Source organism: Colobus angolensis, unplaced genomic scaffold, assembly GCF_000951035.1.
Source record: "Colobus angolensis palliatus isolate OR3802 unplaced genomic scaffold, Cang.pa_1.0 Scaffold448, whole genome shotgun sequence".
Classification (NCBI taxonomy): Eukaryota; Metazoa; Chordata; class Mammalia; order Primates; family Cercopithecidae; genus Colobus; species Colobus angolensis.
In genome coordinates, this window is record NW_012117910.1 from 131,065 (window position 1) to 152,160 (window position 21,096).

The 21,096-nt window shown below is 49.1% G+C and overlaps 2 protein-coding genes across 7 annotated transcripts in view; one reads left to right on the forward strand and one right to left on the reverse strand.

Annotated features, from left to right (window-relative positions):
- The window catches only part of ZMAT5 (zinc finger, matrin-type 5), a 34,632-nt gene extending 17,594 nt beyond the window's left edge, over window positions 1-17,038 (reverse strand). The window contains exons 1-2 of one of the 5 annotated variants that reach the window (XM_011957676.1): window positions 16,976-17,013; window positions 4,500-4,618 (exon numbers count right to left, since the gene is read on the reverse strand). The gene's annotated coding sequence lies outside the window, so the exon portion shown is untranslated. Of the gene's footprint in view, window positions 1-4,499; window positions 4,619-16,898 lie in introns of all 5 variants that reach the window. The other 4 variants (XM_011957677.1, XM_011957675.1, XM_011957678.1 and 1 more) reach the window with 4 other exon arrangements.
- Window positions 17,039-17,280: 242 nt separating this feature from the next.
- LOC105522986 (cytochrome b-c1 complex subunit 9) lies at window positions 17,281-20,447 on the forward strand. 2 transcript variants are annotated; one of them, XM_011957679.1, is made up of 2 exons: window positions 17,281-17,596; window positions 19,714-20,447. In XM_011957679.1, the coding sequence occupies exons 1-2, from the start codon at window positions 17,447-17,449 to the stop codon at window positions 19,753-19,755; spliced, it is 192 nt and encodes a 63-aa protein (XP_011813069.1). In that variant the 5' UTR covers window positions 17,281-17,446; the 3' UTR covers window positions 19,756-20,447. The 2 variants fall into 2 exon arrangements, with proteins under 2 accessions (XP_011813069.1, XP_011813070.1); XM_011957680.1 differs by having other exon boundaries at window positions 17,415-17,655.
- Window positions 20,448-21,096: the final 649 nt, after the last annotated feature.

The following is a 21,096-nucleotide window of genomic DNA, read 5'->3' on the forward strand; positions in this document are numbered from 1 at the left end:
CAGAGGGAAATGAAAACATTTTGGGGTCTTAAGACCCCTCAGCCGTGGTGACCACAGCCACCACTCCTGACCCGGGAGATCTGCAGCCCAAGGTGGGTGGCAATTCAGTGACTCTCGCGGCCGGCCCTTGGGTCCGCAAGTTTGGTGCCGCAAGACAGGAGGACAGACGGGTCCACTTGGGGCCGCCAAGGGGGATCTGCCAAGGCTGAGCCCAGACCAACTGCTCACCCTGTGGTCAGACCCCTCGCTTCACAGAACAGGTTCCTGAGGCCCAGGTGAGGAAGAGAAATGATCTCCCCCAGGTCATAGGGTAGCTATCGGGGCTAGCAGCCAAAGCCCCAGATTCCCAGGACCTGATCACCACAGTGGACTGATGGGGGAAACACAGCTCAGGAGGAGGAGACTGCAGAGAGACGCACAGACAGTCCCAGCAGCCAAGCAGGTTGATGGAGAAAGCCACTCTTGCAGCAGACAGGGACAGCAACCATTAAGTCAGGGGCTGTAATGGGATCAGGAATAGCCAGTCATTCAAAATGAAAACATATAAAAACCTCTCTTCTCCCATTACTGCAGAGAGACCGTGTTCCAGACACGCACACTTGATATATTAAATTTGGCAGCTCTAATACACCCCGTCTTGCCAATAAACTTATAGGAATTGGATTGAAATTGTAAGAGATGAACATTTAACGGCCGAGTGCTAAACCAAGCCATTCAGAAAGCTTGAAGCTCCAAGAAGCTGCTGGCGCCGGAGAGTAATGGGGAAGGGAGGGGACGGGGAGGGTGGTTCTCTGACAGACTGGAACAGAATGGTGGCTCTGCAGCCTACTTAGCTGGACAAAACCACACAGGCATTGAGAAGCTGCCTGTGTGACCTTGGGCAAGTCACTTCCCGTCTCTAGGCCTCTACTTCCGCCGTGGGAATATGAGGCAATGGCTGCTTGCTCAGGAAGTGGTACAGAGAAGTTTGCTAATGCAAATGGTGAAAAAGACGCTGATAATGTCTGGCATTAAGCAAAAAGACGCTGATAATGTCTGGCTCAATAAATGTTACCTATTATTAGGGCTAGTGGTTTATTGAATACCTACTATGTGCTGGCACTAAGCTGAAAGTTCTATATGCATCATCTCACTTAATCCCCAGGACAACCTGTTGGGTAGGGCCTGTTATGCGTTTTTAGATGGGGGCACTGAGGTTCCAGAAATGAAGTGACTTAGCCAAGGTCACACTGCTAGGAAAGAGCCCAGTTGGGCTTGGAATCCAGGTATCAGGCCTCTAGGGTCCCCACTCCTAATCACATAATGAATGTCTCCTCCTTAATCCCAGCACTTTGGGAGGCTGAGACAGGTGGATTGCTTGAGTCCAGGAGTTCGAGACCAGCCTGAGGGAAATCGTATCTGCACAAAAAATGCAAAAATTAGCTGAGCGTAGTGGAGTATGCCTGTAGTCCCAGCTACTCAGGAAGTGATGTGGGAGGATGGCTTGAGCCCAGGAGGCAGAGGCTGCAGAGAGCTGAGATTGAGCCGTTGTACTTTGGCCTGGACAACAGAACAAGACCCCCATCCAAAAAAAAAAGGCTCCTCCCAACAAATCATACTAATGACAATTTTCCAATTTTCCTTTATTAACCACTAACTACACCCTAGGACCATGCTAGCCCCCTCAAACCCCAAGAGTTGTGGATTATAATCTCACTCACGAATGAGGGAACTGAGGCTCAGACAGGTGCCATGAGGGACCCCAGCTCACACACGTTGGAAGGGCAGAGCAGGCCTCAGGGTTCCTGTGCTCAGGTCTGCCAGGAAAGCCTGTGTTCACGCTGCAGTGCTAGCTGTCCCAAATACCAGCCCACCAGGAAACTGGACCACAGGCTCCTCGGCCTGCCTCCCCAGCCACACTTTGACCCAAATGGTAAGCCCCTTCGGTGGGCTGTATGTGTGTGTATATGTGTGGGTGTTCGCGTTCCCCCCCCAACCCCCTCCACTCCACAGGGGGCAAAATGATTCCATTCACTTCATCACCTGGTCAGCCTCAGTTCACGGCCATGGCTGGCCCACCCATGCCCTCCTCTGCCCATCCATCATCTAGCACATGGGAAGTGCTTGGCCATCCTGGACGGGTCAACAGGACCCCACATTCTAGTCCCAGCTCTGTCACGTGGCTCAGTCTGTGACTCAGCCACCTGTCGTCTCTGGGCCTCAGTTTCCCCGTGTGGGAAGCGGCAGGACCAGGTGATCTCTAAAGGCCTCTCTGGTTCTAATATCCAGTGATCAGATAAGAAGACGCCCACAACAATGCCTTTTTTAAAAATTTAAAAAATGGTCTCGCCATGTCGCCCAGGTTGGTCTCAAACTCCTGAGCTCAAGTGATCCTCCCATCTCTGCCTCCCGTAGTGCTGGGATTACAGTCGCGAGCCACTGTGCCCGGCCGGCAATGCTTTCTATCTACCTGTCACAGACACGTGCGCAGTGTCAGGCCAGGGAGACCGGCCGTCAGCACAGTCCCTCTGAGACGGGAAAGCATGCTCACTGAGCACTGCCTGGGCAGGCCCCTCCCTGACCCTCTCGCCCTGAGAAGCAGGTCACAGCACCCCTATCTCACCTCCGAGAGCGGGATACCCAGCCTGGGGACAGCACTGAACACCAGGACCGGCTATCTCTGCACTTCCGTGCCTAGGGAGGCTGTCCGGGGACAGGGTTAAGAGCCGTTTCTGGAGTCAGATGTCAGGGCTAACATCCAGTCACCACTGCTTCCTAATTTTCTCACTCGGTGATCCTGGCATTTCTGACCTTGTTTTCCTGCTATGAAAACTGGGATAATAACAGTGTTCAGGCCGGGCGCGGTGGCTCACGCCTGTAATCCCAGCACTTTGGGGGCTGAGAAGGGTGGATCGTGAGGTCAGGAGTTAGAGACCAGCTTGGCCAACATAGTGAAACCCTGTCTCTACTAAAAATACAAAAATTAGCTGGACACAGTGGTAGGTGCCTGTAGTCCCAGCTACTCAGGAGGCTGAGGCAGGAGAATCGCTTGAACCTGGGAGGCGGGGTTTCTAGTGGGCCAAGATGGCACCACTGCACTCCAGCCTGGGTGACAGAGCGAGACTCCCTCTCAAGAAAAGCAAAAAAATAAAAAACCCCGCCGGGCGCGGTGTCTCAAGCCTGTAATCCCAGCACTTTGGGAGGCTGAGACGGGCGGATCACGAGGTCAGGAGATCGAGACCATCCTGGCTAACACGGTGAAACCCTGTCTCTACTAAAAATACAAAAAACTAGCTGGGCAAGGTGGCGGGCTCCTGTAGTCCCAGCTACTCGGGAGGCTGAGGCAGGAGAATGGCGTAAACCCAGGAGGCGGAGCTTGCAGTGAGCTGAGATCCGGCCACCGCACTCCAGCCCGGGTGACAGAACAAGACTCCGCCTCAAAAAAAAATAAAAATAAAAAATAAAAAACCCCAACAAAACAAAAAAGAACCAGCTGTGCAGATCCCCTACTGCCCAGGGATGGCATTGGGGTAAGGGGGCACACATTCCACCTACTTCACAGGCCTGTCCTCACAGGCATGTGACTGAGGCCACGTTCCTAGACAAAGGCTGGCCTTCAACAAGATGACCTTGCTCAGGTGTAAAATTCTAGAGCTCCTGAACCAAATGCCTCCCGCTCTGATGCCTTTGCCCATGTTAGGATAGGGTTCAACTTGCAGAATCCTCTGGACACATGCAGTGCCCTGCCAGACACACAACTTGGCAAGCAGAATGCTGGCTGGAGTTCAGCTCCAGCTCACCCCTCAGCCAGGTGCCCTTGCACAAGGTGCAACCTGCACCACCGTACTTGGCAGCCGAGGCGGGGGTCAGGGATGGGGGAGGGAGGGGACAGCTGGAGTGTCTCTAAACAGCGCCCAGACACCAGCATGGGGTGCTGACTAAGCTGGCCCCCTCTGCTGTGATTCATCCCCATCCTCTGAGGGTGGCACGCACAGCAGAGCGTGAGCGAGGTCCCGTCCGGAACACAGAACCATCCGGCCTCACTCCCTGCCAGAAACACAGGTGGTGCCATCCACCCACTCCCAGGGACCAGATGCATGGCTGCAAAGGCATCTGCTGGATCCCCGGAGCATTGGCTCCGGGGCGACAGTGCTGGCTCCTCATGGCCAAGGGGCAGCGGGCAAGGCTAGTGGGACAACCTCTGGGTCACATGGGTCACATCTGAATTCCAGCTCTGCCGCTTATAAGCTGGGTGACCCCTGGGAAGTCATTTCATCTCTATGGATCTATCCTTAGCTATAAAATATGGATCCCACAGCTGCTGAGATTTACTGAGGCAGTAGTACATTAAGATGCCTAGTAGCCAGCTGCAATGGCTCAGGCCTGTAATCCCAACATGTTGGGAGGCCGAGGTGGGAGGATCACTGGAGCCCAGGAGCTCCAGACCAGCCTGAACAACATGGGCAGACCCCATTTCTACAGAAAGAAAAAAAAAATTAGGCAGGCATGGTGGTGCACACCTGTAGTCCGAGCTATTTGAGAGGCTGAGGTGGGAGGATAGCTTGAGCCCAAGGAGGTCAAGGCTCCAGTGAGCTGAGACTGCACCACTACACTCCAGCCTAGGTGACAGAGACCCTGTCTCAAACAAAGAAAAAAAGGTGCCTAGCATACATTTCCCGTTCAATAACGGAGGCTGTTACTATTGTTACTATTATCATTCAGGTTGCCCATCCCCTGGCCCTCTAAGTGAACACACTCTGAATCCTGCTTTAAAACCGCAGTCAAGGCTGGGCACAGTGGCTCATGTCTGTAATCCCAGCACTTTGGGAGATGGGTGGATCACTTGAGATCAGGAGTTTGAGACCAGCCTGACCAACACGGTAAAACCCCATTTCTACTAAAAATACAAAATTAGCCGGGCATGGTGGCACACGCCTATAATCCTAGTTACTTGGGAGGTTGAGGCAGGAGAATTGCTTGAACCCAGGAAGCAGAGGTTGCAGTGAGCCAAGATTGTGCCACTGCGCTCCAGCCTGGGTGACAAAGCGAGACCTTGTCAAAAAAGACAGAAGAAAGAAAGAGAAGAAGGAAGGAAGGAAGGAAGGAAGGAAGGAAATAAGGAAGGAAGGAAGGAAGGCAGGCAGGCAAAAACTAGTCAAGGCACTGTGGGGTGGCAGAGGGGAGAAAAGAGGCTGGGGATGGTGGGTGAGGGGTGACAGCTTCAGATTTGATTCCCGCTTGCTTGGCACTTCGCTTTCATTCCCTTATTTAATCCTCCTAGAGACGCTCTGAATAGATATCAATATCAAGCGTCCATTTTGCAGACCAGAAAACAGGTTTGGGAATACTCAGTCCTAATTTGTTCACAGGCACGGCCAGAAAGACTCTAACAATAATCATAACAATGACTGTTAGTGTCGGCAACAGTAATGACACTCACATCAGTAACCAATAACAATCACGTCTCACCATCCTGAGCTGCCAGTGGGCCAGGGTGCCAGGGACCCCCACATCCCCTCCTGTGGAGCCTTCACCATGACACCGTGAAGCCACGTGCCCAAGGCCCCACAGCCAAGGCACACCAGAGCTGGCACGCACACTTGGGTCTGGCTGACCCCAGAGCCCACTCTCTCCCCATCCCACTGTCCTGCCGTGAGGCTGTTACAGGGCAAACATTTGTGCTTCGTCAATATTCTCCATTCCTTTCGTTGTGTGTGTTTCAGGTACAGACAGAGCTGGCTTTGGCACAAGGCAAAAGTAAGCCAACAGCTCGGCCTTTGGCCAGGGGCTGGGATGCACACTGTAATTATCCTGGACTTGTGCTCACCACGGGCAACCCTGAAGCTCACCTGTTATTTTTTCTAATTATGGCACCTCCAGACCCCAGGTAAACAGTAAACCACAGCCAGAGGACGGTTTTATTGCACGCCCACTAGGAGCTCAGTAATGTCCCAGTGTCACAGATGCCTGCCACCTGGAGTTGATGGCATCAGAACTACCCTGTGGGGGTGGCCTGCAGACTGCTGGTGCAGGACCCTGCTCCGAAGGAAGTGCCAAGGAAATCCAGATGTCTTTCCTGACTGGATCCCCGTATGCTAGAGGCATCCTTGAGATCCTTGGGTGGCAGCCACACACCTTTTTCATCCCGACCTCATCCCTACGTTTGCCTCCTGCCCTCCCCTGGGGTAAGGCACATCATCTTATTCCCACAGGTCTAAGGCAGCGAGGGGCCCACCCACTGCAATTTCTAACTGGGCAGGTCTAGGACAGGGCCACGATCTAAGAAAGTCCTGATTCAGACTCCACAGAGAAATGTGAGTCCAGGCCGGGCACGGAGGCTCGCACTTGCAATCCCAGCACTTTGGGAGGCCAAGATGGGAGGATCACTTGAGCCCAGGAGTTTCAGACCAGCCTGGGCAACATAATGAGACCCCATCTCTACAAAAAAATTTTTTAAATTTGACCAGGCACGGTGGCTCACGCCTTTAATCCCAACACTTTGGGAGGCCGACACAGGTGGATCACCTGAGGTCAAGAGTTCAAGGCTAACATGGTGAAACCCCATCTCTACTAAAAATACAAAAATTAGCTGGGCAGGATGGTGCATGCCTGTAATCCCAGCTAGTCGGGAGGCTGAGGTAGGAGAATCACTTGAACCTGGGAGGCGGAGGTTGCAGTGAGCCAAGATTGCGCCACTGCACTCCAGCCTGGACTATCTAAAAAAAAAAAAAATTATTTTTTAATTAAAAAGTTAGCTAGGTATGGTAACACACACCTGTAGTCCCAGCTACTTGGGAGGCTGAGGTAGAAGGATCACTTTGAGCCCAGGAGTTCAAGGCTGCAGTGAGCCTCGATCACGCCAGTGTACTCCAGCCTGGACAACAGGGTGAGACCCCCATTTCAAAAAAAACCAAAAAACCAAAAAAACAAAAAGGACTTCACAGAAAAAAAAAAAAGAAACGCTAGCCTAAGGTAGCAGATGATGGATAGAACAGAGAGGGTGAGAGCATGCTCAAGGTCACACAGAACAATCCTTTGAAGCTGTTTTTCCTTAAACACAACATTCTAATCACCAACCCAGGTCTGAATCCAACCACTGCCACTCTCAGGCTGTGTAACTCTCAGCAAACTACTTACCTCTAAGCTTCATCTGGAAGATGAGGGTAATGACTCTATTTCATAAGATTACTATGAGAATTAAATCACACATGCTAGGTGCCTAGCACAGTGCCTGGCACGCCAGTGGTGCTTCATACACGCTTGTGCATGTGGCAGCCAGCCTCCAAGCCCCCAGCAATCCTACCTCCTGACTTTCACACCTTGTGTAGTCCCCTCACAAGCTGGGTCAGGGTTGGTCTGTGTGACCCAGAGAACAGAACAGAGGTGAGCGTATGCCATTTCCAAGAACAGGTTATAAAAGACACGGCAGGCAGGGCACGGTGGCTCATGCCTGTAATCCTAGCACTTTGGGAGGCCAAGACGGGTGGATCACTTGAGGTCGAGACCAGCCTGACCAACATGGGGAAACCTTGTCTCTACTAAAATACAAAAAATTAGCCGGGTGTGGCGGCGTGCGCCTATAGTCCCAGCTACTTGGGAGGCTGAGGCAGGAGAATTGCTTGAACCTGGGAGCAGACGTTGAAGTGAGCTGAGATCACCACTGCACTCCAGCCTGGGCCACACACACAAAAAAAAGACACTGCCGCTTCCATCTCAGTGTCTTCTTTCTCTGATCACTTGGTCTGGCGGTAGCCAGCTGCCACACTGTGAGCAGCCCTGCAGGGTGGCCCACGTGATGAGGCACTGAGACCCCTGCTAACAGCCATGGGAATCAATTTGGAAGCAAACCTTCTGTCCCCAGTTAAGCTTTCAGATGACTGTATCCTGGCTGGTATCTTGAGTGCCACCTCCTGAGAGACTCAGCCAGAACCACTCAGCTAAGCAGTGCCCAAATTCCTGACCTTCAAAAACAGTATGAGAGAATAAAAGTTTGTTGCTTTAGGTTGGACGTAGTGGTTCATTCCTGTAATCCCAGCACTTTGGGAGGCCAAGACAGGAGGATTGCTTAAGTCCAGGAGTTCAAGACCAGCCTGAGCAACGTCATAAGACCCTGTATCTACAAAAAGTTTTTTTTTTTTTTTAAATTAGGTGGATATGGTGATGCATGCCTATAGTTTCAGTTACTTGGGTGGATGAGGTGGGAGGATTGCTTGAGCCCAGGAGATGAAGGTTGCAGTGAGCCAAGATCATGCCACTGCACTCCAGCCTGGGTGGCAGAGCAAGACCTCGTCTCAAAAAAGAAAAGAAAACTTAATAGGATTACATGCAGATTTTTTTTCATTTGATATCTATTTTTTAAAGTTTCTATATTTGGCATGTATTGTTTTAAAATTCGCAAAAAAATAAAAAATAAATTCTCTTCAAAAAAAAGTGGGGGCTAGTCCGAATGCAGCGGTGTTGGTGACTAACTGATCATAACCAAATACAGATTTCTTTGTTCCTTCTCCACTCCCACTGCTTTGCTTGACTAGCCTCTAAAAAAAGAGAAAAAGAACAAGTGGGAAATTTGTAAGGCAGGAAAAATCCTATTCCTTCTCCCTCCGGAGGCTGCCATGGAGGGTTCCAGAGACCTGGTTCACTCGGATGAACCAGCCAGGGGTGGTGAGTGGAAGAAACAGAGCAGACATTCCCCGCAGCCCCCGGATGAAAACTGACAAGGCAAACCCTGATTCCAACCAGACTTGGCCTAGCACACCCCAAGGCCTGGTGAAGGTCGGTTGAGCCTGAATCTGGGCTCCAGGGACTGCAGGCTGGAGACACAGTTTCTCAATAGATAGTTATAGGTCCCAGGAGGCCAGAGTTTCCAAATAGGAAAGGTAAAAATAGTCTGAATGAGGCTCCTGAACCAGATACTTGGACTCAAAACTGTCTCTGCCTCCCGCTTCTTCTCTCCCCAGTCTGGGCGCCAAATATCATCTGATCCTCTATCTCCACTGTCACTACTGCCCAAGACAGAACTCAGCTCCTCACCTCCGGACTCCTCACATCTGGACAGCCCACTCCATTCACTGTATCATAAGCACCATCAGATCAACTCTTCTTAAATCATCCCTGCTCAAAATTTTCCATGGCTTCCAAATGAGAACCTTATTAAAAATGAATCTCAGCTAAATGCAGTGACTCACACCTGTAATCCCAGCACTTTTGGAGGCCAAGGCGCATCAGTTGAGGTCAGGAGTTCAAGACCATCCTGGGCAACACAGTGAGACCCTGTCTCTAAAATTTTTTTTTTTTTTTAATTAGCCAGTTGGGGTGTCATGTGCCTGTAGTCCTTGCTACTCGAGATGCTAAGATGGGAGGATCACTGGAGCCCAGGAGTTTGAAGTTATAGTGAGCTCTGATCATGCCACTGTACTCCAGCTTCGGCGGCAGACTGAGACCCTGTCTCGAAAAAATAAAAAATAAAAGGAGGCCGGGCACGATGGCTCATGTCTGTAATCCCAGCACTTTGGGAGGCTAAGGCGGGCAGATTACCGAGGTCAGGAGTTGAAGATCAGCCTAGCCAACATGGTGAAACCCTGTCTCTACTAAAAATACAAAATTAGGGCTGCGCGCGGTGGCTCAAGCCTGTAATCCTAGCACTTTGGGAGGCCAAGACGGGTGGATCACTTGAGGTCGAGACCAGCCTGACCAACATGGGGAAACCTTGTCTCTACTAAAATACAAAAAATTAGCCGGGTGTGGCGGCGTGCGCCTATAGTCCCAGCTACTTGGGAGGCTAAGATGGGAGGATCACTGGAGCCCAGGAGTTTGAAGTTATAGTGAGCTCTGATCATGCCACTGTACTCCAGCTTCGGCGGCAGACTGAGACCCTGTCTCGAAAAAATAAAAAATAAAAGGGGGCCGGGCACGATGGCTCATGTCTGTAATCCCAGCACTTTGGGAGGCTAAGGCGGGCAGATTACCGAGGTCAGGAGTTGAAGACCAGCCTGGCCAACATGGTGAAACCCTATCTCTACTAAACATACAAAAAATTAGCCGGGCATGGTCGCAGGCGCCTGTAATCCCAGCTACTCAGGAGGCTGAGGCAGGAGAATTGCTTGAACCTGGGAGGCGGAGGTTGCAGTGAGCCGAGATCACATCACTGCACACCAGCCTGAGCAACACAGTAAGAGTCTGTCTCAAAAAAAAAAAAAAATTAGCTGGGCATGGTCGCAGGCGCCTGTAATCCCAGCTACTCAGGAGGCTGAGGCAGGAGAATTGCTTGAACCTGAGAAGCGGAAGTTGCAGTGAGCCAAGATTGCGCCACTGCACTCCAGCCTGAGTGACAGAGACAGACTCTTCCATCTCAACAACAACAACAAAAAAATTAGTTTGGCGTGATGGTGCACACCTGTAATCCCAGTTACTTGGGAGGCTGAGGCACGAGATTGAACCCAGGAGGTGAAGGTTGCAGTGAGCCCAGATCATGCCACTGTATTCCAACCTGGGTGACAGAGCAAGACTCCGTGTCAAAAAAAAAAAAAAAAAGTCTCCTGGGTCAGGTCCCCAGAAATCCTGATTTAGCAGATCTGGAGGGGGACCTAGAAACCTGCATTTTAACTAGCAAGGCTTTTGCTTCTAATACCCTTTAAGAAGCAAAAGCCTGGAGGAATGAGCTTTCCCTCGAGTTCCAAATGCAGCCTCTGCTGGGGACAGTTACTCTGGGTAGACACAGCCCCCTGGACTCCTGTCCCAGCTAGAAATCAGTTCAGTGAAGAATAATCTCAGGTCACTGAAGTGGTAATCCAACTGCATGCTAAGCACAATTAGTTAAAGTGGATAAAGCTGTTTTCTTACTAGATAAGCGTCTTGTCACACTCCTGGAAAATTTAGAATTAAAAAATAGAAGCACAAGGGCAAATCAAATTCACTGTATTAATGTTCTTATCCTAAATTGAGTAATAATCAGTATATTTTTGGAATTAAAAAGTAGCTGTAGGTCAGGCACGGTGGCTCACGCCTGTAATCCCAGCACTTTGGGAGGCAGAGGCAGGCGGATCACAAGGTCAAGAGATGGAGCCCATCCTGGCCAACGTGGTGAAACCCTGTCTCTACTAAAAATACAAATATTAGCTGGGCTTGATGACGCGCACCGGTAGTCCCAGCTACTCAGGAGGCTGAGGCAGGAGAATTGCTTGAACCTGGGAGGCAGAGATTGCAGTGAGCCGAGATTGCACCATTGCACTCCAGCCTGGCGACAGAGTGAAACTCCGTCTCAAAAAAAGAAAAAAAAAGAAAAGAAAAGTAGCTGCAGACCGGGCATGGTGGCTCACACCTGTAATCCCAGCACTTTGGGAGGCAGGAGGATCACTTGAGCCCAGGAGTTCAAAACCAGCCTGAGCAACATACAGAGACCTTGTCTCTACAAATAATTTTTTAAAAATTAGCCAGACGTGGTGGTGCAGGCTCGGGCCTGTGGTCCCAGCTACTGCTCAAGAGGTTGAGGTAGGAGGATCACTTGAGCCTGGGGAGATGGAGGCTGCAGCGAGCCAAGATTGTACCACTGCACTCCAGCCTGGGTGAGAGAGTGAGATACTGTCTCAAAACAATCCTACGAGAACTCTGCATGTGAAGGATCTAGGTTATGTGCTCCTCATGAAAATCTAATGCCTAAAACAAAAAAAGTATCTGTAATATTGAAAAAAAATGTGATATGTTTAGTGTCTAACAGATAAGCTTTGTGATTCCTATTTAAAACACAAAAGTTAAAATATAGAGTTAGTAAGTGATAAAATATATGTCAGTAATTGATATTAGAGTTGTGATTTTAGATTGAGAGGTTAGCAATGATTGGAAATATGAACTGCATAACAGAATTGCCTGGCGTGCTGTAAAGGCTACTAAGGGGCCCCCATATATTCCTATTTCACATCAGAAATATAGACTTTTTTTTGTTTTTGTTCTTTTTAGCTCCCTATACGAAGAGCCACTGACATAGAGAATTTTACTAAGTCTGTAAAAAGAATTATTTACAAGAACTTGAAATTCATTATAAGTTTAATTGATTAGATTTTGTAGTAACTGTTTATTCTGGGGAAAATTGTGCTTGCTATGTTATACATATAAAGTACTTAAAAAGAAAATCAAATATATTAAATTTACAAATAGATTTAAAATGTTGGCAGGTGGCTGGGCATGGTGGCTCACACCTGTAGTCCCAGCACTTTGGGAGACCAAGGCAGGTGGATCATGAGGTCAGGAGATTGAGACCATCTGGGCTAACATGGTGAAACCCTATCTCTTCTAAAAATACAAAAAATTGGCCAGGCTTGGTGGTGGGTACCTGTAGTCCCAGCTACTCGGGAGGCTGAGGCAGGAGAATGGTGTGAACCCAGGAGGCAGCGGTTGCAGTGAGCCAAGATCGCACCACTGCACTCCAGCCTGGGTGACAGAGCGAGACTCTGTCTCAAAAAAAAAAAAAAAAAAGTTGGCAGGAATGAAATTAAGCTGCAAATAGGGATGACTGTCTTCAGAAATTTAGATTCTTCAACTTGCGTTCAAATATTAATAAAAAAAGATTAAGGTCATTTGACTTATTTTCCGATATTTATCTATTGAATAATAATTTCTAAGTTGAAATACATGGTTTAAAGCAGGGAACCCCAACCTGTAGGCCATTATTTCAGAGTAAAAATACTCTACTAAAAATACCGGTCCATGGCCTGTTAGGTGCTGGGCCGCACAGCAGGAGGTGAGTGGCAGGTGAGTGAGGGAAGCTTCATCTGTATTCACAGCCACTCCCCATTGCTCACATTACTGTCTGAGCTTGGTCTCCTGTCAGATCAGCGGCAGCATTAGATTCTCATAGGAGCACGAATCCTATTGTGAACTGCGCATGTGAGGGATCTGGGTTGCGCGCTCCTTGTGAGAATCTAATGCCTGATGATCTGTCACTGTCTCCCATCACCCCCAGAGGGGACTGTCTATTTGCAGGACAACAAGCTCAGGGCTCCCACTGACTCTACATTATGGTGAGTTGTATAATTATTTCATTATATATTACAATGTAATAATAGCAGAAATAAAGTGCACAATAAATATAATGCACTTGAATTATCCTGAAGCCACCCCCTCCCGTACCCTGTCCGTAGAAAAATTATCTTCTACAAAACTGGTCTCTGGTGCCAAAAAGGTTGGGGACTGCTAGTTGAAGGGAAATTAAGTTTTTTAAATGATTACCTCTGAATGAGAATTTAAAAGGTAAAATATAAAACCAAAATCCAGTACTTTGAGAGGTGGGAGCATCCCTTGTGGCCAGAGTTAGAGACCAGGCTGGGCAACGTGGCAAGACCCTCTCTCTACAAAATTTTTTTTAAAAATTAGGCTGGGTGGGAGGCTGAGACAGACAGACAGATCACCTGAGGTCAGGAGTTTGAGACCAGCCTGGCCAAGAGGTGAAAAACCCATCTCTACTAAAAATACAAAAATTAGCCAGGCATGGTGGCAGGCACCTGTAATCCCAGCTACTTGGGAGGCTGAGAGAACAGAATCGCTTGAACCCACGAGGCGGAGATTGCAGTGAGCTGAGATAGCACCACTGCACTCCAGCCTGGGCAACACAGCGAGACTCTGCCTCAAAAAATAAATAAATAAACAAATAAAATAAAAATTAGGCTGGGGAGATGGCTCATGTCTGTAATCCCAGCACTTTGGAAGGCCAAGGTGGGTGGATCAGTTGAGCTCAGTAATTTGAGACCAGCCTGGCCAACATGGTGACACCCCTAAAATTTTTTTGTCTCTACAAAAAATATATAAGAAAACCAGAAAACCAATGAGTGAGGCATAGTGGCATGCACCTGTAGTCTCATCTACTTGGAAGGCTGAGGTGGGAGTATCACTTGAGCCCAGGAGTTGGAGGCTGCAGTGAGCTATGATCATACCACTACACTCCAGCCTGGGCAACAGAGTAAGACCCTTCTCAAAATAATAATAATAATAATAATAATAACGCAGCATGGTGGTGCACACCTGTAATCCCAGCTGTTTGGGAGGTTGAACCAGGTGAATTGCTTGAGCCCAGGAGTTCCAGGCTACAAGGAACTATGATTATTACAACCAGGAATTATGTGCCACTGTACTCCAGCCTGGGAAATGGAAGGAGACCCTGTCTCTAAAAAAAAAAACATAATAAAACCAAATAAAACAAGCCACACCTTTAATTCCCTGTGGTCTTCCCTACTCATTGCCTAAAATCACCTAAAATGATTCTCTCTCCTCTGAACTTCCCATCAGCCAGATTGGTTGGACATGATCAGCAAGACCTAAGTAGTCTTCCCCTAGAGTCTCACAACTTCCTGCTCTGAGGGGCTCCCAGGATGCTTTGCAAATAGTAAAAAACCACAGTAAGGATAACTCATGGATGTAAAGCATTTCACTTTTTACCTTCTGATCCCCTAACCTGGTATTACTGTTGCTATTTACAGATGAATTACAAGATGGCCCAGAGAGTCAAAGCCTGATCAATGTCACAGAGTCAGAGGCAGAGCCAGGCCTACAATCCAATCCCTGGTTTTTGTTTGTTTGTTTTGTTTTCGTTTGAGCTCTGTCACCTAGGCTGGAGCACAGTGGCGTGATCTCAGCTCGTGGCAGCCTCCACCTCCCAGGTTCAAGTGATTCTCCTGCCTCAGCTTCCCGAGTAGCTAGGATTACAAGCAGGTACCACCACACCTGGCTAATTTTGTATTTTTAGTAGAGACAGGGTTTCACCATGTTGGCCAGGCTGGTCTCGAACTCCTGACCTCAAGTGATCCACCTACCTTGGCTTCCCAAAGTGCGGGGATTACAGGTGTGAGCCACTGCGCCCGGCCGCTACTTTGCTTTTTATAGAGACAATCTCACTGTGTGGCCCAGGCTAGTCTTCAACTCTTGGCCTCAAGTGTTCCTCCTGCCTTGGCCTCCCAAAACGCTGGGATTATAGGTATGAGCCACCACGTCCAGCCCAGTCCCTTGTTTTGAATGCCACTCCTATCCGGATGACTCTTCTCAGGCTCATACCTCTCCTCTAAACTCCAGATCCGTGTCCTCATTTGCCTCTAGACACCTCCACTTGATGTCTGTGGGCCAGTTCAAATTGACATGGACAAAACAGAACTTAAGATAATTCCTGTTGATTTTAAATTGTTGAGGTCAAAACTTAGATGTCAGCTGGATGCGGTGGCTCACACCTGTAATCCCGGCACATTGGGAGACCACAGCAGGTGCATCACTTGACACCAGGAGTTCAAGACCAGCCTGGCCAACATGGTGAAACCCTGTCTCTACTAAAAACACAAAAATGAGCTGGGTGTGTTGCCGTCTGCTTGTAATCCCAACTACTCAGTAGGCTGAGGCATGAAAATTGCTTGAACCTGGGTGGCAGAGGTTGCAGTGAGCCGAGATGGCCACTGCACTCCAGCCTGGGCAACAGGGCGAGACTCTGTCTCAAAAAACAAACAAACAAAAAAACCACACAAAAAAACTTAGATTATCCTCCTTGATTCCTCTTTCCTGTGAACCCTACACACATCTGCTAGCTTGCTCTGTCTGCCCTACCTCCCAAATTACATCCCAAATCTGATCACTCCTCTGCTCCACACCCTAACCTAAATTACCACCCATCAGGCCAGGCGTGGTGGCTTACACCTGTAATCCCAGCACTCTGGGAGGCCAAGGTGGGAGGATTACCTGAGGTCAGAAGTTTGAGACCAGCCTGGCCAACATGGTGAAACCCCATCTCTACTAAAAAAAAAAATTAACTAGGCATGGTGGCAGGAGCCTGTAATCCCAGCCACTCGGGAGGCTGAAGCAGGAGAATCACTTGAACCCGGGAGGCGGAGGTTGCAGTGAGCTGAGATAGCACCACTACGCTCCAGCCTGGGCGACAAAGCAAGACTCCATCTTAAATAAATAAATAAATAAATAATCACCCAACTTCCCTCAACTGATCTACTACAGTAACTTCCCCCTCACAGTCCACTCTCCATAGACCAGCCAGGATGATGACATTAGAGTGCAAATTAAATCTTGTCGCATTTCTGCTGAAAACCCTTCAGTGGCCTCCTAGTGCAATTAGGAAAAAACAAGACTCCTTGGCCAGACGCGGTGGCTCTCACCTGCAATTCCAGCACCTTGCCGGGCCGAGGCAGGAAGATCGCTTGAGCCCAGAAGTTGGACACCAACTTATCGAAAACAAAAACCAAAGAAAACAAGACTCCGTAACGTGGGTTCCAAGGTCAGATATCAGCTGACCGGAGTCCACCTCTTCATAGTCCACTCTACTTCTTTCCCTCAAACATCCCAGGGCTGTAGCTGCCTCAAGGCCTTTGCACCGTGTTCCTGTTCAACTCTACTGTTCATTCAGGTATCTAGTCAAGTGTCACCCCCAGAGCAGCCACCCAGGGTGCAATGTCACCACCACTGCCTCTCCAGTCAACCAAAGCACTATGTGTTTGTTGCGCTGTACCACCCCCACCCGCCCACTCAGTAGATTGAGCGCTCTATGAGAGCAGGGACTTGTTCACTGCTGGGTCCCCAGAGCAGGGACCAGAACAGGCGCTGGGAAAACATCTGTTGAAAGTCCCAGGTACTCCAAACCCTTGCTCTTTTCAATACCAAGCAGGTCCCAAGTCTCCAGCCTTCCAGACCAGGGTTGCCGGGTGCGAAGCCCAGGTGTGAGAGGAACAGGAAGCAGGGCAGATCCCTCCCTGCCGTTAAGCCAGCGTGAAGGGTTTAACCTCCAGGACAAGACTTTTGCCACAGGCTCCAGCTCCTGGCCTAGACTTGGGGCTGAGGGAGGGGACGAGGTGAAGAGATGAGGGGATCGGGAACCCAGATCCCCTCACCCCTCTATCCACTCCCCATCCCAAGAAATGGTGCGTCCCGCCGCAGGGCGTACGGACAAAGAGGGAAGCGCTCAAGTCTTCCAATGCTTGGAAAAGACACTAGGACTCGCCCCTCGGCGTCTCGCGGAAGGTACCTGGCTCTCCGGTGGCTGCAGCTCCGCGCTCCTCCTCCTGCGTCCCCACGTCGCGCACTGCTTGCTGGGATTCGTAGTCTCGCCTTGGCCATCGGCTCGCGCTTCCCAGAGAGCTTTAGGACTCCAAGCCAGGACCGGGCGGAGGGCGGGGGGAAGGTGATGGCGCGCGAGGGCTTCTGGGAGTTGTAGTTTAACATATTCAAACTGCCAGGAATTCTGCAGAGGAAAAATTGGGTAATAAATTTTATCAGATTATTTGGGTTGTCCTGATATGAATCTTATGAGATTTTTTTTTTTCTCATGCCCAGGACAGCAGTACCTCTGTGGTTCAAAACAACCAAAGCCGAGATTCAGAGGTACTACAAATCCCATAAAGTGTTGCACGTCTAGGGCCTTTGGAGAACGAGGTCGGCCCCGGCGCAGGCGCAGGCGCAGGCGCGGTGGCGCGAGTTGGACTGTGAAGAAAGAAACATGGCGGCCGCGACGTTTACTTCGAAATTGTACTCCCTGCTGTTCCGCAGGACCTCCACCTTCGCCCTCACCATCGTCGTGGGCGTCGTGTTCTTCGAGCGCGCCTTCGATCAAGGCGCGGACGCGATCTACGACCACATCAACGAGGGGGTGAGGGCCTGTGCCATCCTTGACCTTGGACCCGCCTGAGGGGTGACAGTGGAGTAGAGGTGGGACGGGACTCAGTAACCTTAACCAGGAAGGGGTAAGGGGTAAATCGTCGGCGTCTTGTCTCGAGTCCGCCGTCTGACCCCTTGGCGTGATGTGAATTATAAAATATTAAGCGAGGTTAATATACCTCACTTTACAGGGGTTGTAAGTATTGCTGTGTGCCACCCCACATACCTGCTTGTCCATTATCAGAAGCAAAATCTAAAGGCTAGTGAGAGCAAAGGACTTACTAGGTGCACAGGAAGCCAGGGGCAAGTCAGGGCCAGAAACGGGACCCCTGTCTCTCAGGGTTTCAAGGGCAGATTTGAGCAGGCGACGGTCGTAAAAAGGACATTAGACACCTTAGACGCTGTGGCTGAAGTTTCAGGTGACGCTTTCGGTCCCCAAGGCTTCCCACGTAGGCAGTTGTTATTAATGGTTGCGAGTGGGAGCTATGAAATCAGAAAGCCTTGGATAGGAACACTGGTTCTTGTCACTTAACTGTGGCATTAAGTTGAGCAAGTTTCTTCTCTGAACTCCGTTTTAACTGTGAGATGGAGATATTAATAGTAGTAACCTGAGCACTATTGTGAGGATCACATGAGATGCAGCAGGGTGCCACATGCCTGGTAGGTGGTACCACTGAAAAATAATCACTGCTTACATTCCTCAGGAGAAAGTGGAAGCATGAGGTAGGAATGGCAACACATTTTTGACTTTTATGTATCACGCACTGTGCTAGGTGCAGTGCATGCTTTATATCACTAAATTATGGCTGTACTGGAGTAGGCCTTATACATCTAGCCCTGTTCCACCACTCACTTGTGTTTTTAATTTGAGACTGTTTGATTCTGCAGCCTGGGAAGGCACTGTCCACTAGTGCTATGCTGCCTGTGACCAGTGCAACTTCCTGCCCATATGAAAGCATTGCCACTGTACCGTCTCTTGCAATTGGTTCTATTGACCACTCCCACTGATCTGGAGAGACATCCAAGTATGTTGTTATAACTCACCTATTTTCCCTGTGCTTTTTTTTTTTTTTTTTTTTCCTTTTTGAGACAGGGTCTCACTCTGTCATCCAGGTTGGAGTGCAGTGGCATGATCACAGTTCACTGCAGCCCTGACCTCCTGGGTTCAAGTGATCCTCCCACCTCAGCCTCCTGAGTAGCTGGGACCACAGGCAAGTGCCACCACACCCAGCTAATTTTTGTATTTTTTGTAGAGATGGCGTTTCACCATGTTGCCCAGGCTGGTCTCAAATTCCTGAGCTCAGTCTGTCCTCCTGCCTTAGCCTCCTAAAGTGCTGGGATTACAAGTGTGAGCCACTGTGCTCAACCTCTTGTGCTTTTGGGAATGAGAATTTCAGCCAATTTAGGTCCCAGGAAATGTTTTAAATGGCTCATGGTGAAATATTTTGGGACTACACACTTACAGCCTCTTCAGTAATACCTGGGAGTTAAAGAACTGAGACATCTTCCAGGCTGTTTTCCTTAATAATTGTGTGTTTTGGGGCACTTCCCTCGATCTCAACCTGAATTTCCTATAAAATTAAAATCACCCCTTTCTACTTCATCTTATGATTGAAAGCATCATAGTATTTTATAAATGCCAAGAATTATGCATGAAGGCTCAGCACAGTGGCTCACGCCTGTCATCCCAGCACTTTGGGAGGCCGAAGTGGGCAGATCACTTGAGGTCAGGAGTTTGAGACCAGCTTAGCCAACATGGCGAAACCTCATCTCTACTAAAAATACAGCAAGTAGCCAGGTAGTGCACACCTGTATTCCCAGCTGCTCGTGAAACTGAGGCAGGACAATCGCTTGAACCCAGGAGGCTGAGGTTGCAGTGAGCTGAGATTGCGCCACTGCACTCCAGCCTGGGCGACAGAGGAGTCTCAAAAAAAAAAAAAAGCATCAAGCATAGGATTGCTTCAAGTTTGCCCACCACAAGTGTATCTTTTTAATCAGGACATGGCATGTGTTTCTCCCAAGCTCATTTTAGAGACCAGGGCAGTGGGAGTAGTTATAAAATGTGAGAGGCAAAGGTCAAAGTTTGTGGCTCTTGTCTTTAAAATGCAGAAACTGTGGAAACACATCAAGCACAAGTATGAGAACAAGTAGTTCCTTGAAGGCCCCCATCCAGGCCAGAAGGACCAGGTCCACCCAGCAGCTGTTTGCCCAGAGCTGGAGGCTGAGCTTGAAGATGATGCTCAAGTTACTCTTCATGGACCACCGTTTGCCATTGGCAAGAAACGGCTTTACTTACAAAACAGACTCTTTACCTTCTGCTGTGTTTGAAGTATGTTTAGTCAGCATGCTCAGGAAATAAATCTGAATTGCCCTTGAGACCTGCTTCTGCATTGATTGTTTTGTTAACTCTACCTGATCTTCACTTGTCAGTAATTTGAGACCACTTCAAAGCCCTCTGCAAACACCCCAAGGGCAGAGTCTGCTATTTTGAGTTTTCCATTAACTTCCAAAGAATTCTGCTTTTCAAAACAGGAGCCAGAGTTGGAGATATTACAGTCAACTTTGGCTTCTGAGCCACTAATTCCATTCTTAAATAACTCACTGTCTTGGCCGTGAGGAAGCACTATGGCCTCAGCTGGGGGAAAGACCCTGGCCTGGGGGTCTTAGCCACTCCCCACCCTAGGGTCTAGTTCAGGGGTATCCAGTCTTGGCTTCCCTGGGCTACCTTGGAAGAATTGGCTTGGGCCACACATAAAATAACACTAATGATAGCTGATGAGCTAAAACAAAAGACAAAACGGTTTGTGCAAAAATCTTGTAATGTTTTCAGAAAGTTGAATTTGTGTTTGGGCCTCATTCAGAGGCATCCTGGGCTGCATGCAGCCTGCGGGCCTCGGGTTGGACAAGCTTGGTGTATTCTGCCTCTTACTGAGTATCTTTTGGTAAGCTGCCATACCTCTCTGGCTCACAGCCTCCTGCCACCGTTCCACTCTGATGAGTTCAGTTTGTAAAGGTGCTTAGTTCAGTTCATAAAGGTGCTCAGTTGGTGGGTTTGAATCCTCACTCCACTGCCTCTAGCTATGGGAACCAAGGTGATACGGTTTGGCAGTGTCCCCACCCAAATCTCATTTTGAATTGTAGCTCCCATAGTTCTGTTTGTTGTGGGAGGGACCCACTGGGAGATAACTGAATCATCGGAGTGGTTCCCCCACACTCTTCTCATGGTAGTAAATAAGTCTCACTAGATCTGATGATTTTATAAGGGGTTGCCCCTTTTGCTTGGCTCTGATTCTCTCTTGCCTGCCGCCATGTAAGACGGGCCTTTCGCCTTCAACCATGAGTGTGAGGCCTCCCCAGCCACGTGGAACTGTGAGTGCATTAAACCTCTGTTTCTTTATAAATTACCCAGTCTCGGTTATGTCTTTATTAGCCGCGTGAAAATGAACTAATACACAACGGCAAGGCACTTGAACTTGCTGAACTTCAGTTTCC